General features: G+C 30.7%; 1 protein-coding gene across 1 annotated transcript; it reads right to left on the bottom strand.

Moving 5' to 3' along the window:
• Positions 1 to 218: 218 nt before the first annotated feature.
• Positions 219 to 16,058, bottom strand: LOC148310521 (uncharacterized). The gene is given in 3 exon segments (XM_088258315.1): positions 219 to 1,778; positions 1,780 to 2,241; positions 16,022 to 16,058. Coding segments are annotated over 2 exon segments (1,797 nt in total). The 5' UTR covers positions 16,022 to 16,058; the 3' UTR covers positions 219 to 443.
• Positions 16,059 to 17,313: the final 1,255 nt, after the last annotated feature.

Here is a 17,313-nt window from a genome sequence, read left to right as displayed (position 1 = left end):
TTTTGTACAGTTAATTTTTCACTCAAAAACTATGTTCAATGAAAATTTCGCCAAAGTGCATCAGAACACTCTATGTACATCAATTTAAATTCATTTGATTCGGGCTCGCTTTGTGGTTATACCTCTCAATTTTAAAAATTAAGCTTTTCTTTGTAAATACCACTTATTATCATACGACATTGTAACGTGTGTTTCGATGCACTCATCATCATCACTCATCATCATGATCAAACACTGTTGAGTGCGTCGAAACACGTATAATGCTATTTACCAAGTAAACGTAAAATTTAAAATGAATTTTCTTTGTACAAAACTATTTCGAATTTATCGTTTGGTGTACAGAAACATGAAAACCCCACGATTATTAATCGCATTAAAAAAATTGTCAGTTAATTTAACCCTTTTTAATTAACAATTTTAACCCATTTTTGGTCTTATCTGATTTACGGCACAGTAACTGGCAAAAATCTTTGTGGATCTCCTAGCTTAGGGTTTAATCTAATGTTTACTTTCGTATCTCCGTCTCCAACTTCGAGGAACGAATTCCAGTCTAACATATAATAGAAGCCATTTTTTCTAGGAGGAGGCAATTCAGCTTCTGATGGATCTTCATCTGCGGGACTAGCTCCAAAGGATTCTTCTAAGCCAGCTAAGTTAGGAGCTTCGGTGCTAGTTCCTTTAGTCTCTTTATTGGCTTTATCGTCACTGGTAGTTTTACTAGCTTCACTGCTGGATTCAGTCACTTCACTACTCTCCTCCATACTGACTGGTGATTTATCGTCATCATAATTATTGAATGATGTGGAATTAATTTCAATAATCGTCAATGGAATAATTTCAGCATCCGGTTCGATAGTCGTTGTTGACTCTTGCCTTTTCATCATTTGACTTCCCGATTCACTATCAATATAATTTATCTCTTCAATTGACATTGGGTCGGGGCCAGATCCTAAAACATCGCCAGAGTCCTTTTTACTTGCGTCTTTCTTGTTAGTTTCGGGAGACGTTTCTATAGAAGGAAGATAAGTCAAATTTCGAACACCTTTTTTCCTAGCTAATCCCATCTCCGTCAGCATACTTGCCATGTTGGCAGGATAAATGTCCGTTTCGACGAATTCAGTATTTTTCAAAAAATCGTAATTTTTACTTGGCTCTGGATTTCCGATGCTTGATAAAGGAATATACTCTTCATCGACGGATCCTAATAAACCATATTTACTCAAAATTTCATCTAAATCAACAGATTGTTTCTTGTTACCATTATTGACGTATTCATTTTTAATGGGTAATGGTTTAAAAGCCGCATACGCAGAAGTGTCTGGAGAGGTCAATAATGTTTCCTGTGGCATTTTATCATAGAATCCAGATGACTGCGATTCAAATGAACTTTTCTCGGATTTCGTATCATCTAAATATTTAAACGGTATTTCTTGTGAGACTTTTGTATCTTTGTAAGCATCCATAGATGACAGCATTTCTTCCACGTCCTGGGGAGTTAAAGGTTTAGAAGATGTCTTCAACTTATCATTTAGTTGGAATTTAAATGGGGTATCATATTGTTTACTTGATTCACTGTTGGCACTTGGAAGACTATCTTCAAAAACTTTGGGGTTGTCTGGCATTCTTTTGAACGGTACATCTTCTTCTACATTAGAAGAGCTCTGCTCGTTTTGTTTTTTCAAAGAATTCATGACTTTTTGTGCCTGGTCGTGCCAAAAATCACTTTGCACCGGATGATTACTTTTATCTGCAGCTTCTTCGTCCTTATATTTATGATTTTTCACCCTTTGGTTTATTGGCCTTCGTATTAATAAATCGAATGAGCGGTGGTTTCGTATACAAGTCTTTTACATCTTTATTTGGATTGTTTCCAGCTTTGAAAGGTAAAACTATCATGAGTGGTCGTTCTTCGGCATTTTTACTTACGCGTTCACTATTTTCTGATTTTTGTTGTTTGATTTTGTCCTCTGTTGTTATATTTGTTAACAGGGTCAAAATTTCTTTCTTCGACAGTCGAGGAAGACTGGGATTAGCGTTCAATATATTTTCTACCTGTTGTATTGTTTTTTTCACATCTATATCCGAGCTAGCTTTAGAAAAATCAGGAAGCGAAAACTGATTCAAGTAGTTATCATCATTTGACTGAATGCTTCCATCCTGATTTGTTATAATAGCTGGAGAAGCCGTTCCTTGCACAACCCATCTACTTATCATCATCACGAGAAGAAGATGCACCGACATCTGAAATAACATAAAAATACTTCGGTAAATATAAGGACCAAATGGTTACATAATTTTTTCACTTAATCATTATAATATTCACTTCGAAACAGACTATGAACCAGTATATTATCACAATAATTGGATGCAATATAGGTGCAACATTGGTGATACTTTAATTGAATGTATAATATATTAAATAAACTTAACAAGCGAAGAGTTATGTATGTTTTTAAATCGCTTTATCTACTCAGGATGCGAATTAGATTTGACATATTCAACTTATAAATGGATTATCAAAGATTCTTCTTACATTTGCAAAAATCCAAACAATCAATTATTTCATTCAAAACTTTTTATCAGTTACTCAAAAAAAACTCACAATGTAGTGAGGAACGTATTGACGTCATCGTGATTTTAGTATCTAGGTGGAAATTAAAATACCTTTAGAATATTCCATTACTTCTTTTCAGAATCCAATATCGACCGTTTAAAACTAAAAAATATTAAAGCATTTTTGGTTTGATTTATTTTGACATTTCTTTTGCTATTATTGACAACTATGTTTATTATTATTTTGATTTGATGTTATTATGCAATTCTTAATAATTAAGAAAAATTTATAAAGCGTAACGTCTTTAATTTATCATCCTCGAATATTCATTTATTGAATGATTGAATGCGCGATAGTAACCGAAGAATTTTTATTTTCTTTTATAGCGTGTCTCACATGCCATAAAAACACCCAATAAAACAATTTATAAAGATCATAGAAAATTAACGGGCATTTCAAATATATCTTCACTATTTGTGATCATTATTGGAGTAATTACAAAAAAACATAGGTACATTAAGAAAACAATATAACTATTTTTATTTTATTTATAAAAATAACTTTGAAATACTTGAAAGTGCATTTGAAATTGTACCAGCACTAGATATAATAAAAATAAAACTCGAATCTATTTCTTAAAATAAATTTGGGGAAATAATTCAGCTAAAGTATTTTTATTTTTATTTTAGAAACCATATCACCTTTGTACAAGGTTTTTTTTCATGTAACGTCGTTCCTGTACCCTTTTTCACGGATATATATTGTATTTATTTTTTTAAATTTTCAAAATCAATTAGTCAAAACAATGTTTGTGCTTACGTACTTACAATCTATATTTAGGTTAATTCGTCAAAATGATGAAATATGCTAATGTAATTAATATTTATGTAAATGATATTTTAATATATTTTTTTAATAAAAAGCTTGACATGAATTGAGTTCCGGGACCTTCTTTGTTTTTAAAAAAAGCTCTGCTTTTGTAAAATTATCCGGCGATAAAAGAAGTAATTACTCGTACAACGGTAGCAGCTTCAGAAACACTTGGAGTCCGTTATGTTTTTAAAATAAATATTATGTCAGGATGAAAGTGAGATCAAATACACCGATAATTCAATCAGCATCTCATCGCAGAGGAGAAAGTATTAAAGTTGTTTGATTTGCTCTTAAATTTTGTAATGATGTTCGCGTCATTCGTACATGGTGTGGTCTTTCGACTGAATCCTAGTTTTCTACTACTACTGCTACTATCAATATAACACTGCGTTCACGTGATACAGAGCCCTATACACCATTGGGGTGCGGATAAAGGTTTAAAGAAGAAGAAGTTTACTTCGAGTTCTTTTTTGTAAAAAACAAATATTAATTATTGATTCCGAAGCATTAACTTTCTAACAATATGGATCGACAACCGCTTTAAATACAAAGTCGATGAAAACAACTGTTGTTTTCGAAACTAGTCATGTGTAATGAAATATCGCTCACTCCTTTCAACAACTTTATACTTATATCAAAAAACTTGATTTTTCAGGAGATCGTTTTTAAAGTTTGAGAGCATAATAAAATGTTTAAAAAATTAAAAATAAATAGAATATTAAACCATTTATTGAACTTTTTACTGTGCAACAGATCTTTTTAGTTAAAACCTAAAAGTTTTTTCTCCATTTGAAAAATATTTAGTATATTTGAAAAAATAATTAAACAATACCTTTTCTTCAAAATGCAAAAAGAACACTTTCTGCCCTGTAGCGGGTAAATATTATGTTTAAAATATGCCGCTTTTGCTAGGATATAGTACATTTTCTAAGCATTCCGAAAACATGCGCAATTGAAAATTGACGATTTTTTATTTATGACGTTCTTGAAAGGAGTGAGCGATGTATGATACCATACACGGTTGCATCAGTAACTTCCGTATGGGAATCCCAGCCCTGATTTGGGAACTTTTGGGGCCAACCAACGAATACCTCGTCCGGACCTGGATGCACCTATAAACGAAACCGATAACCGGCTCGAGAGCAGGGGCGATTAGTGACGGTGGCCATGTAATCCATAGTCACAGGTCGTCGTAAGCGATAGTCCAGTCCTATTACTTGTGTACGAGTGGTTATACAGTCCAACATGATCAGGGTCAATGCTTTCTACTTGCAGATGAATTACAAATAGTGTAGATACTTAATATATCACTGCACTCCATACTGAGTGGCTACTTACAAACGTGAATCTAAAAAAAATATTATTTTTTGACATCTCAACATATATGAAGAAGAATAATAGATACAAATCACTCATTCCACTCTCATAAATTAAAATTATTACACCTTGCTCCACATAAAGGCCAAATTATGAAATATTTAGAAAATTTAGAAATCCAAAACAATCTAAATTCTAATAATAATTTATTAAATAATATTTTTTTTCAAAATTCTTCACATTTGCTTTCCATTTTTCCTTTGTTTTCAAACTCCGCCCCTTGACTAACCCCCTCCCCCTAACTTTCGCCTCTCCGTATTTATAGAAAAATTTTATATTTTATATTATAGTTATTATTTAGACCTGACGATGGAAGTTCAGCCACCGAAACTAGTAGTCTTTAACGAAACTCAAGTGGTATAAAAACAAGTGTTTCCTTAATCATTGTATGATAAAGAATATGGAATTTATGTATGAAATATTAAATCAAACACTGATTTTTTGAGTCTACTAAGATCTATTTTATTGGTAAAAAAACCACATAAAAATCAATTTTGTGACAATTGTTTCTCCTTGTTATGGTATTTTCAAACGAATGTCATTCGTTTGTTGACTCAAAAAATCAGTGTTTAATTTACAATACATAAATTAAACCTACCGGTTTTGAAAATAACCGTTTCTTTTTAAAGACTTGATAAAGAAGCGGTTAGCCATTATAATTAAGTTATTATAAAATATTTATAGTGATTTTAAAACAAAGTTACGTTTTATTTTATTTGAAACAAAACCAACAACTTTTGCAGATATTTTTTTAAAACTTTGTGTTCAAAGCGGAAAAAACAGTTATAAAAGGTATTTTTACCCGAGTTAAAGGCTAGATTTGTCTAACAAACATTTGTTTAAAAAAAAACAAAGTTAGTGCCTCAAATATAAATTATAAAAATAAAACTCATTGTGTCCTTCAACGTTTACAGCCGAAGTACCAGAGGTTGAAAAACCTACGTTTGTAGGTCGTCGATGAAATAAGTAAATCCGTATTGCTTCAAAAACCTTGCAAAAACTATCCTACAACAAACGCGATGCTGTTAGTACATTCTTGTATTAATTACTTTGTGGATTACAATGGTCTTATTTGAGGTTAAAGCCATCGTTATGCTAATAGCCCTAGGTTGTCTATAATAACACTACGGTAAAACCTCGATATAACGGACACTTAATCCGATTAAATTAGAAACAACCAAAAAAACTTCAACTGAGATACTCGCAATAACAGATCTAATTGAGCGTTCAGCAATGCTGCACGCACGTCGTTTCACGCCCGTATTTTTGGTTTTTTAGAAAATACATTGAAAAAATATTTCTAAATGTTTTTTTTATTCCTTACCTTTCTGTAACTGTTTTCTTTTCAAAACCATATATTTATTTCGAAGAAAAACTTTTTTTTGGCAATACGAAAACGTCGTTTTAAGATAAAAATTAAATTACGTTAAATGTTATCTGGGTTTAAAGAAATTTAAGTTACTATTCAACGTGTGTGGGGCCTTAATATTTATTATACATGCTTAAATTCAAGTGTCGCCGCATGGAAACAATTTTTAGCGACTGATAATCACAAATATTTTTTTTTTGTGTTTTGTATTTTTATGTATATCTAAAAACAGTGTTCATATTTTTAAAAAAATGTTTTAAACCTATTTTTATATAACGGACTTTCGGCTTTAACGGACACTCCTTCGTCCAAATTAGTCCGTTATATCAAGGTTTTACTGTACCTGATTATTTATTCATCTTATTATATAACCCACAGATGAAATTATTGTTAGACAATTAACAGAAACACTCTTGGCTGGCGTCACTCTGTAGTTGGGTAAGTAAGGGTAAGCGGCATGATGGTAAGTAACTTACCATCATACCGCTTCCCCGCAGGGGTAGGCAGAGAGGATAGAATGCCACACCACTCTGTCTTCGCAAACATTATTCGCCTCTTCTACATTCATGCATATCCTCATATATATCCGCCGATTATGTACAAAAGTGAAGCATGGAGTTGGCAAAAGAAGGATGACTGAGTGCAGTCGAAATGCGATCTCCCAAATGAATTTGCGGCAAAACGATGTATGATAAATTTTCGAATGGTGAAATGAGGAAAGAATGCAAGGCTGATAAAAGCTGTACAAATTTATGAAAGGTGTGTTCAGATAGTTTGGACATGTGTAACGAATGAGTGAAGAGGGAACAGTAAAAAAACATTTTATGAGATAAATGTAGTTGGAAATAGGAGCAGAGGAAGACATAGGAAAACTTGGCATGATCAAGTATTTCAAATACTCAAGCGTGTAGCAGGCATGTATGAGGAGATGGATGAATATGGAAGATGCGAAGATTGTTTGCAACAACAGATTGGTGTGGCGTTCTATTCTGTCTGCCTAAAAAAACCGCTCTTTTTCAAATGCTGTAATTTTTTACGGTGCTTAATTATTCATGCAATGTTTCACCCATTTGAATTCTTTTACTAAAATGTTAGCCGGATTTGATGGAAATTTATTCATTTAATTTGCGGTTTATGTATATGTACTGGGATAGTATGATAAATATGAAATGCGTGAAAATGTCGCAGTTAATGAACTGTAAATGTTTTTTTTTTATAACCTGTACAGTACATTTATTTAAAAAAATATTATAAACACATTTTTAAAAAAAATGCAGGAATCCACCAAGCCACCTTGTGTGTCTTGTCGATGGAGTTCTTTTTACATACGTTTGTTTTATTATTTTTATCTATTTTAACCTAATATACACACAAAAAAGAAAGAAAATTTTACAGTTTTCATTGAATTAACTCTTGATCATTTACCTATTTCTTTATTTATTATTACGTATTACGTAAAATACAGAAAAATTATGGTAATATAGTAATAACGTGACCTTCCTGTTCCAAGAAAGTGATTGCATCATCTTGCAACACTTTACATTGGAAACTTTCACTGTTTCGAGTTCTGCGCCCAACACAGACTTTGTAACATCAGCATAACGTGTGATGCTATCGTCATCTAGTCGTCAAATTAATAGTTTCAATGAGGAATCCGATTGGAACGTAATATAAATATTCCTCACAAAACTATTACATGGACTGGCGAAGTGGGATGATGTTTTGAAAGTCATTTGTATTTTTTTGTTAATGCCCGGTATTCGTTAAGTCGCTTTATAATACTTCAACTTTATATTTTTCAATAACTCTTTTCTTCTCAAAACCATACAATTGTTTCGATGAAAAACTTATTTTTTCAATGCAAAAACGGTGTTTAAAAAAAAAACAATTACGTAAAATGTTACCTGGATTTAGAGAAAATTAAGTTGCGATTTACGTATGTTGGGCCTTAATAAAATAGCAAGAGGAAGAAATCCTTATTAAAGTAGAGGCTTTGCGGGTTATTCCTTAAAAATAAAAATAAAATGTACGTACATATAATATATGTACTAATAATATGACTTTTCGCCCTTCATACTACAAAGTAAAGCATTGATATAAATTTTTTAATCTTTGCTGAGAATCTATTGAAAATATCATTTATTAGTGTGAAAAAAATACATGTAACACATAATTTTATAGGTTAACTACAATAACTGTACCCAGCCACGAGTGTTTTTGCCTAGAATTTGCACTCATGAATTACATGAAATTATAGTAACTTTAAACATAAAGAGTAAATCCACTCACAAATAGGCTATGAAACTTATAAAGTTGAAGCCTGAGTAGGGACATGATAAACGGGAATGAAAATATTAAAATAGTCAAGAAGCGTGCTGTCCGTCATAAGCAATGTTTAGAATTACGTGTATTGCTGTTACGTTCAACAGAATGCGTTCACATAAAAACACCTGGATCTTCGAATATAAAATTTCAAAGCAATCGATCAATATGTATAGGGGATTGAAGATTTTGAACAAAGGAACACTTATATTGTTATTTATGTGGATAAAGATAAGTTAATACATTGTTAAAATAAGATTTGTAAAAAAAATACTGTAGATTAAACAATATGAACACAATTTACTAAACATGTCCCTCTCTAAACACGAAGAGTATTCTCTATTAGAAAGGTAACTCGTTACTCAAAATTTATTTCGTTAAGTATTATATTTTGATTTTTATTATAACTTAAACACAATAATAAATGTAAAACAATACAAAAAATACAAGACAAAAGCGCTGCAACATAACTAATGATTATGTGAGAAAGTTTGCACAAGGCGGACATTTTCACAAAACGTAAAACATATATTTAATGTTCAATTTGTAAAGGGAAGCATGAATGATGGTGTATTATTCTTGTCAACCTTATAATATAAAGTGTCTGACAGGTGACTTGGTGACCAGGGTTACCACAAATAAAAAGTTTATGAATACAAAAGAAAAATACAAAATTAGGTAAAAATACAAAATATGTAGTGTATATAAGTGTGGAAATATAATAAATACTTTATCAACTGACAAAAAATCTCAAGCCAGTCTTTAAAACTGTAGCCAGATTATATAGGTGTAATATCAAAGATGAATAATGATGCAATACAGAAGGATTTTAATACGAATTTGCAGTAAATCTTACTTGAAATCATCTAAATCGTTGAAAGCGTTGAAGTCATCACTTAACTATACGTTTCTTTCATTTCAGTGAGAAGGATATTCAAAATACTTTGTGAAAAAATATCTAAGAAGTCAAAAAACATTCCTGAAGTTTTTTTTTATTATATTAATGAAAAAAATGCAACCCTGATTTTAATAGTCAATAATTTGACCGGCGGAATATAGAGTGGAGAAATTGTGCTCATCGTTGTAAAGTGTCCTCGATTCAGTCAAATTGATGTCACTGTGCGTTGGTCTGCACCTACCCGCATTTACGATGGATGATGTTTTTATGACTCGCACTGTGGTCGTCGCTACTTATTACGTGCCAACATGACCGATGAAATTGGGTAATAAACTTGGAAGTTTTATTGGATTTAGCATATTCTACGTTTAGAAAATCTTTAACTTTTGACGGACATGGTAAGCATTGCAAGAGTTCTCCAAAGAGCCAGAGCGAATAGGGAACTAATATCGAATAACAATAAAACCCGGAAAGTGTCTTATTTGGGACATGTGCTCAGAAAGGACTCCTCCAAAAGAACTACAAGTGATTATCAAGGGTAAGATCGAGGGTCGAAGAGGTGTCGGAAGAAGGCGGATCTCCTGGCTCCATAATATACACGAGTGAACAGGAGTACGGAGCGTCGAGAATCTGTTTCGGACTACCCAAAATATGGACACATTCTCACAATTGATATTCAACGTCGACACTGATATTCGATTGATATTCAACCCCCGACAAGACACGTAAAGAAGAAGAAGAGAATATTTTGAATTCTCTTAACATTCTAACAATCTACAAATCAATAATGTCATTCATCATTTTTATTTTCAAATTCTGTTATCGAGGAACATCATGCTACCATGTTGACACTAAAATGATTTAAGTTTACAAATTGATCTATCATATTACAAAGTGGTCATTTTTCTGTATTCGTTGTTTTTGTTTGTAATATTATAAATTGTCTGCCGTCGTATTGTAATAGTCAGCACGCTCGGCTACCGTACTGGATGTCCCGGGTTCGATTCTCAGTGGGGGTCAAATAAATATAAGTGATTTTTTCGCTGTAATATTTATTCAATATTACCCTGGACTGGTATCTGAAGCGGAGGGCTGATCACCTTTCCTTCATGTGTTAACGATCAAGATAATACTGCGTTTATATTATGAAGTGCCCTATGCACCATCTGGTGCGGATGAGGGTTTGAAGATGACGAATATTATAAATTATCACAGAAAAATCAAATCAAACTTACAGTTATATTGCATTACAAACATATTTCGTACATCCATTCTTGTCTGATCTCTTCTTTTACTATAAAAGATGGGAATTATCTCTATTTTATCTTTCTAAAATCTACATTCTAAACACCTAATATGTAGCACAGCTCTGAGATTCGTCGCATACCAAATCACTTACAAAAGAATAATAAATCTTTATTATTTGTGGTAATAATAAATTGAATAGAATTAGTATGAAGCGTAAAGAGAAGTTCGTGAAAAATAAACGTATATAATGACGCTATGCTTTTATTTTGATCTTTATGCCTATTCGAATTGAACCAATGCATAAATAAATAATCCATTATTAATAACATATGTATATGATATGTTGTTTATATCAACATAATTTTTAGTGTTTTATTTAGCAGTAAGACATACAAAAATTGTTCACCCCTTTTACTGCTCATATACGAATGATCTAGGGAACTATCGGTTCTCAGGTTTTATGTATCGAATATTTAATTTATTTTTCTAAATTTAAATAAAACCTTTTAAGTGTTAGACTCTAAGTGTTAGACGTAAAATCAGAAGATAAGAAAAAAATATAAATTAATATTAAAACAATACCAAAAATGTTGAAAGTTAATTTGTGAAATATCTAGCTTTAAAAATCCAGAAAAATACTAAATAGTTCAACTAACGAGATTGTGTTTTAAATTTATGGAAAGGTTTAGCAAAATAGGTAAAACATAGCAGAAACAAAAAAATATGAAAAGTATACAACAATGTTATTTATAAAAATAAAATACTTATAATGTGACAAGAATATTCTGTGTAATAATATAGTTTTGCCAGGTCCAATATTTGATTATGTAGTTAATATTACCACAAAAAGTTATCTTGTCTTACATCAACTCGACTGCGTAATGTATTTATGTAAATATTAACCTTAAATAAACGAAACGGTCATAAATAATAATAGCGATTTGCAACAGTTCAAACAATTTAAATTAATATTAATTTTCTTAAGTTAAAAAAATAAAATAAAATAAAAATTTGTCAATACCACTTTTTAACACATTCTATGTGTTACGGGTGTTTTGATGCACTATATGTGATTTGATAATGTGATTTGATGATTTGATGCGCTATACATCTTATTCAAGTACCGTATAAAATTATGTGAAGGGTGGATTCTTGGGTGGGGAGTTGAATTCCTGCCTGTATTAAGCTGCCTAGGAAGTTCTCCTTCTCTGTTGTGAGAGAACACAGGAATTAATACCATTCCAGGATATAGGGAATGGTTTCATTTCCTATATCCTGTCCAAATTCAAAATATGGTAATGTGTCACACTTGATCTTAAAGAGATACACAGGCAGTGAGCAGTGATCAGACCTTAGGCGATATAACATCGAGAATGAAGATCAAGATACAGATAAGTTCCAATATATTTATTTATTGACTTGGCGTTTAATTTGTAGAACTCTATTTTAATTTATGTATTTATTTTAAATCAAACACAGATTTTTTGAGTCTACTAAGTTGTATTTTATTAACAAAAAACACATAAAAAATTATATTGTGACAATTGTTTCGCCTTGTTAGGGCATTATCAAACGAATGACATTCGTTTGATAATGCCCTAACAAGGCGAAACAATTGTCACAATATAATTTTTTATGTGTTTTTTGTTAATAAAATACAACTTAGTAGACTCAAAAAATCTGTGTTTGATTTAAAATAAATACATAAGTTCCAATAATTTGAGAAGTATTTCGGCTTGAATATTAGCTTAATATGCTCCTAGATGCTGTTTAGATTCTTCCCAATGTTTTCCCAGATCGATCATGTTTACTTTTTGATGAAGAGTTTAAGTTGGCTATCGTAGAGCGAGAATGTATTATTTTCAATTAAAAACATAATCGTTTTAAATTAATGATATCTAAGTGCATAAATTAAACTGTAAATGATCGTAATATTTACATACTTTATGAATATAGGGCACGATAAAAGTCTCATAAAAACGATATTTTTTATTAGATATTTATATGGCATTTACATGAAAATTTATTGTTAATACTTAATTTTAATATATGTATATTATAAATTACGAAACAAAATTATTGATATGAAATATGTATCAGTCCTGTTAGAAAATGTACTTCAATAACGTTTTTACTGAAGTAATTAATTAATTATATGTTATTAATTTGGACTCATAGTATAAGATCTCTACTATTTATGTACTATAAAGCAAAATCATTTTGATCTTACTTTGTCTGTTTTAATTTTACCATACCTTTTACTAATTACAGTATTTTACTAATTAGAGCATTTCATGTGACATCAAACAAAATTAAATGGGAACGTATTAAATGTATCATATGTATCAAATGTATCAAATTTGATCCATGACATTTGCCTGACCCAAAATTCACCAGTATCAATATTGATTACTCAAGGTTGTGTGACTTAAAATATGAAAATTAAATTATGTAAACATTATTTATAAGTATACAAACCAAACTTTTAACATTTTTATCACAAACTTAAAATATTTCATAAAGTAGAAAAGAAGAATTCAGAATTTTCCCATAAATTTTGTATTCGGTTATAGGTATATTTGGTAATATAAAAACCTATGGCCGAATTCTTCCAAGCCAATTTCCCCCTTTTTTTTTATTTTAAACTAGTTGTTCCCGGACATGCGTTGCTATGGCTCACCCCGGTTAAATGAATAAAAAATTACACAATGCTTGTGAATGAAACAAAAATGCGAATGAAAATATTTAAAATCATGAATAACTGCAGGAAGTAGTGTCAAGAAGCATACTGCCTGCCATAAGCATATTTTAGTTTTGCTTGTGATTCAATTACGTTCAACAGAATGCGCTGCCATTGCGGTAAAAAAATCTGCTGAAAAAAGAAACCACACGATACGAAAAAAGACCTTTATACGAATATATGTATAAAAGACGCATTTTTTTCTGAGATTATGATGTTAAAAAGTCTCAACGATATTTTTTTTGTTTTTTTTTGTTGCTTTTCATTGCTTTATTTGGCAGTCACCCAGTGAAAGAATATTTCTGCTAACGATATTATTAGATTACATTTTTACATTCATTAATAAATCGCTATAAATATGTGCATATAGCATGAAGGGCAAAGGGTTATTAAAAGGGCCGTGAATGATTTCTATACAACCTGCGAGGATTATGCAACATTATCGGGAAAAGATAAAGATGGGAATGGAATGGAAAGCTTGTGGTACACTGATAACCGCAACACTAGCTTTATGTAATCTGCAAATATAATAACAGCATGCAACTATGCAAAACCGGTAATCGAACCGTGGAAACCTCATTTGGGAAGCGAGCATGCAGTAGCTAAGTAATAATATCTCTTCCATGGTATTTATCTCGAAAATTTACCTCTATGAATTACTACAAGGGCATTAATTACATACGGAAATTACCGATTTAAGTATGTAGTGTGGATAACTTTAACTTTACTTCTGGCCTTTTGTTTCTAATGACTTTACCATTTTTAAACCAATTATCGATTCATGTGTGTCGGGTTGTGGTCCCGTGGTTAGTATCGCGGACTCTTGAGTCAGAGTTTCTGGGTTCGAACCCACCCTACTCTAATAATGAGCCGCTTAGGCCACAGAAATAGTATGAAATTTAAGTATTTTTGTAAATAATAAAAACACAAATATTATAATTCTCGTTTTTTAAAAAAGAAAAAAATATTCCCAGAAAGTTGCCGAAAAAGTATTCATTGAATATTCGTTTTTACCGCATTGAAACGTTACAACGTAATCATTCGTATGGAATTCAAGCTCAACTTAATTTTGCAGCACTTTATTTTGATTCAGCAATACGGAGTAATCATGGGAATAAAAAAAGGTTATTTTTAACAAAATTCGATAAAAAGACACATAAAATTTTGTTACAAAATGTAATACTTGTGTTTCATAACAAATATTATGAAAAACCTCCGAGTTGTCCTATGTAATATCTACGAAACATTATGTTTTAATACATGAAATAGGAATTGACAAATTATCATAAGACTACGATGAAATTCGAAAGAAAGTATCTATTTTTTTACGTTACATTTTATCGACTGAAAGTTTTTTTAATACGTAATGCACTGCATAAAAAATATTAATCACATCGATAATCGGAATGTATATTATATCAAATGTTTTTAAACTTTGTTGATACAAAAACGAAATAAAGATACATGAAATATTAAAAGATAAATAAAGACACCTAAATATATATTAAAATAATAAAATACTTCCTATGGAGCTCTATTTCAAAACACATTTAAATTCGCAATGTGTACTATGAAATTAGGATGTAATCTATTGATTAGATATTATAATAACAGGTTGTAGTAAAAAATGTTGCAATACCGATAAAATAAATGCGAAAAAGGTTTCATAATATTTGCGACAAACCTCAAAGTTGTGTCAATAATATGAAACACCGGTGTATTGATGCGCGCAAAAAGGCGTACAAATATATTGGAACAAGTTTGGAAGAAAGCATTTTACCAAATGAAAGTGTTTTTTTTATCGTGGATATTAGTTAATAATATATCGACCATGCAGAATGTTCCATCACTAAATTATTGAATGACTTCAGTATTATTATAGTCGAAAAGCAAAGTTTCAAAAATGGTTTACTGCATGAATGCTTGATATTGACCCTGGACGGATACCTGAATGGAATGGCTGATCACCTTTCCTTCATGTGTCAATAATTAGGATAACACTGTGTTTATATGATGCAGTGCCCTATGCACCATCGGGTGCGGATAAGCGTTTGAAGAAGATGATGCTTGAAATTAGTCCTAACGTAAGTGACTATTTTGTTATCTTATAAAAATTTCAAAGAAAATGTAGAAAATTAAGGTGAAATTTCATACTATTTTTCATATATTTTTTTTGACATCTCAACATAGATGAAGAAGAATATAAAAGTCTGGGCATTTACGGGGCTTACGACCGTCATAGGCTGGTTTAAGTGAATACTTTACACACGTGTAACATTCGCCAATTTTTCCATAATCTTCTTAATCTATGTTGAATTGTCAAAAAATGGTATGGAAAATAGTGTTAAATTATACCTCAATTTCCTACATTTTCTTTGAATTTTTTTTAATATATTTGGACAGACTCAAAATGTTGTAAAGTAATTAGAAATACCATTAAGAGATATATCTGATTTAAAAAATCATTCTAGATTACCTGATGGAGGTCTTTATATTGCACTTTGAAAAATCCAATTCGTAGTCCAGTGTTGTAGTTATTTTTACTAGTGTTATTAAGTACACAACGAATTAAATTAAACGGGCTTGACCAGTGTTGAAAATTTCCTCAGTCGCGTTAGTATCGAGAGTGAAAGCACTCACCTTAGCATCAGCAGAAGTGGTCGTGTCTCGGACTCGAACGGGCACTCACTCTCTCTCGCCTCACATCACTACCGAGCCGCGGAGTCTCGAGTCGACTCCTTCCTCCACCACTACCATTTCCACCTTCCATTGCCCAACTCCAGCGGAGGTCGTCCGATATCCGATTTGCCGACAATCATTTTCAAGTACGACATCGTCAAATTACTCGAGTCCACAGCCTTATCGCAACTTGTGGTTTAGTTACGCGCGGAGTTATGACGTGAAGGTATTTTGTAATTCTGACCATTCCGATCGGAAACTAGTGCGTGATAAAAGGATTTTTAGATGCAACGCAATGCGATTATGAATAAATTTAATATACAGGGACGGATCTAGTGCATAAATAAATAAATCAATAAATATATATATGTAAATATATATATATATATATATATATATATATATATATATATATATATATATATATATATATATATATATATATATATATATATATATATATATATATATATATATATATATATATATATATATATATATATATATATATATATATATATATATATATATATATATATATATATATATATATATATATATATATATATATATATATATATATATATATATATATATATATATATATATATATATATATATATATATATATATATATATATATATATATATATATATATATATATATATATATATATATATATATATATATATATACATGGATACATACACGGATGTATAAATTGTGGCATATTTTTTGTATTGTACACATGTATTGTACACGTTTTTTATAACACAGTTTCAAAATAAATTAATTGAATAATATGTTTGTTATGAAAAAAAATTAAGTATGTACATATTCATATAAACTATCTTAGATTTTTTTTGGAACGCAAACCCTAATTTTGTATGAACTTCAAACCTTGAATATACAGGGTGTCCCATAATCTAACGCATTCCTTTTAAGGGGTGTTAGGCCAGCTTATGACTCACCAAAAAAATAAAATGACCTCAGTAAAAGTGCCTTAGTTTTCGAGATATTTTCACTTTTATGAATTTTCCGAAAATTTACCCCTTAAATCAATTTTTTGAGTGCCACTTCTTCAAATTTTCATATTTTAGGATTCTAATTTATGTTTCACAATACTGAATCACTATTCTGTTGATTACAGTCCAAAATATTACTACTTCTGGTTTGTCTTGGCGAAAAAAAATATTGATGCCCAATCAATGATTAAAAAAAATCTTTAGGTAACTTTGACTTCACCCAGAGA

The sequence above is a fragment of the Brachycentrus maculatus genome, unplaced genomic scaffold, assembly GCF_059751285.1.
Source record: "Brachycentrus maculatus isolate JH-2025_06_01 unplaced genomic scaffold, ASM5975128v1 h1tg000092l, whole genome shotgun sequence".
NCBI lineage: Eukaryota > Metazoa > Arthropoda > Insecta > Trichoptera > Brachycentridae > Brachycentrus > Brachycentrus maculatus.
The sequence above is the reverse complement of the archived record's forward strand: the minus strand, read 5'-3'. Positions and strand labels throughout refer to the sequence as shown.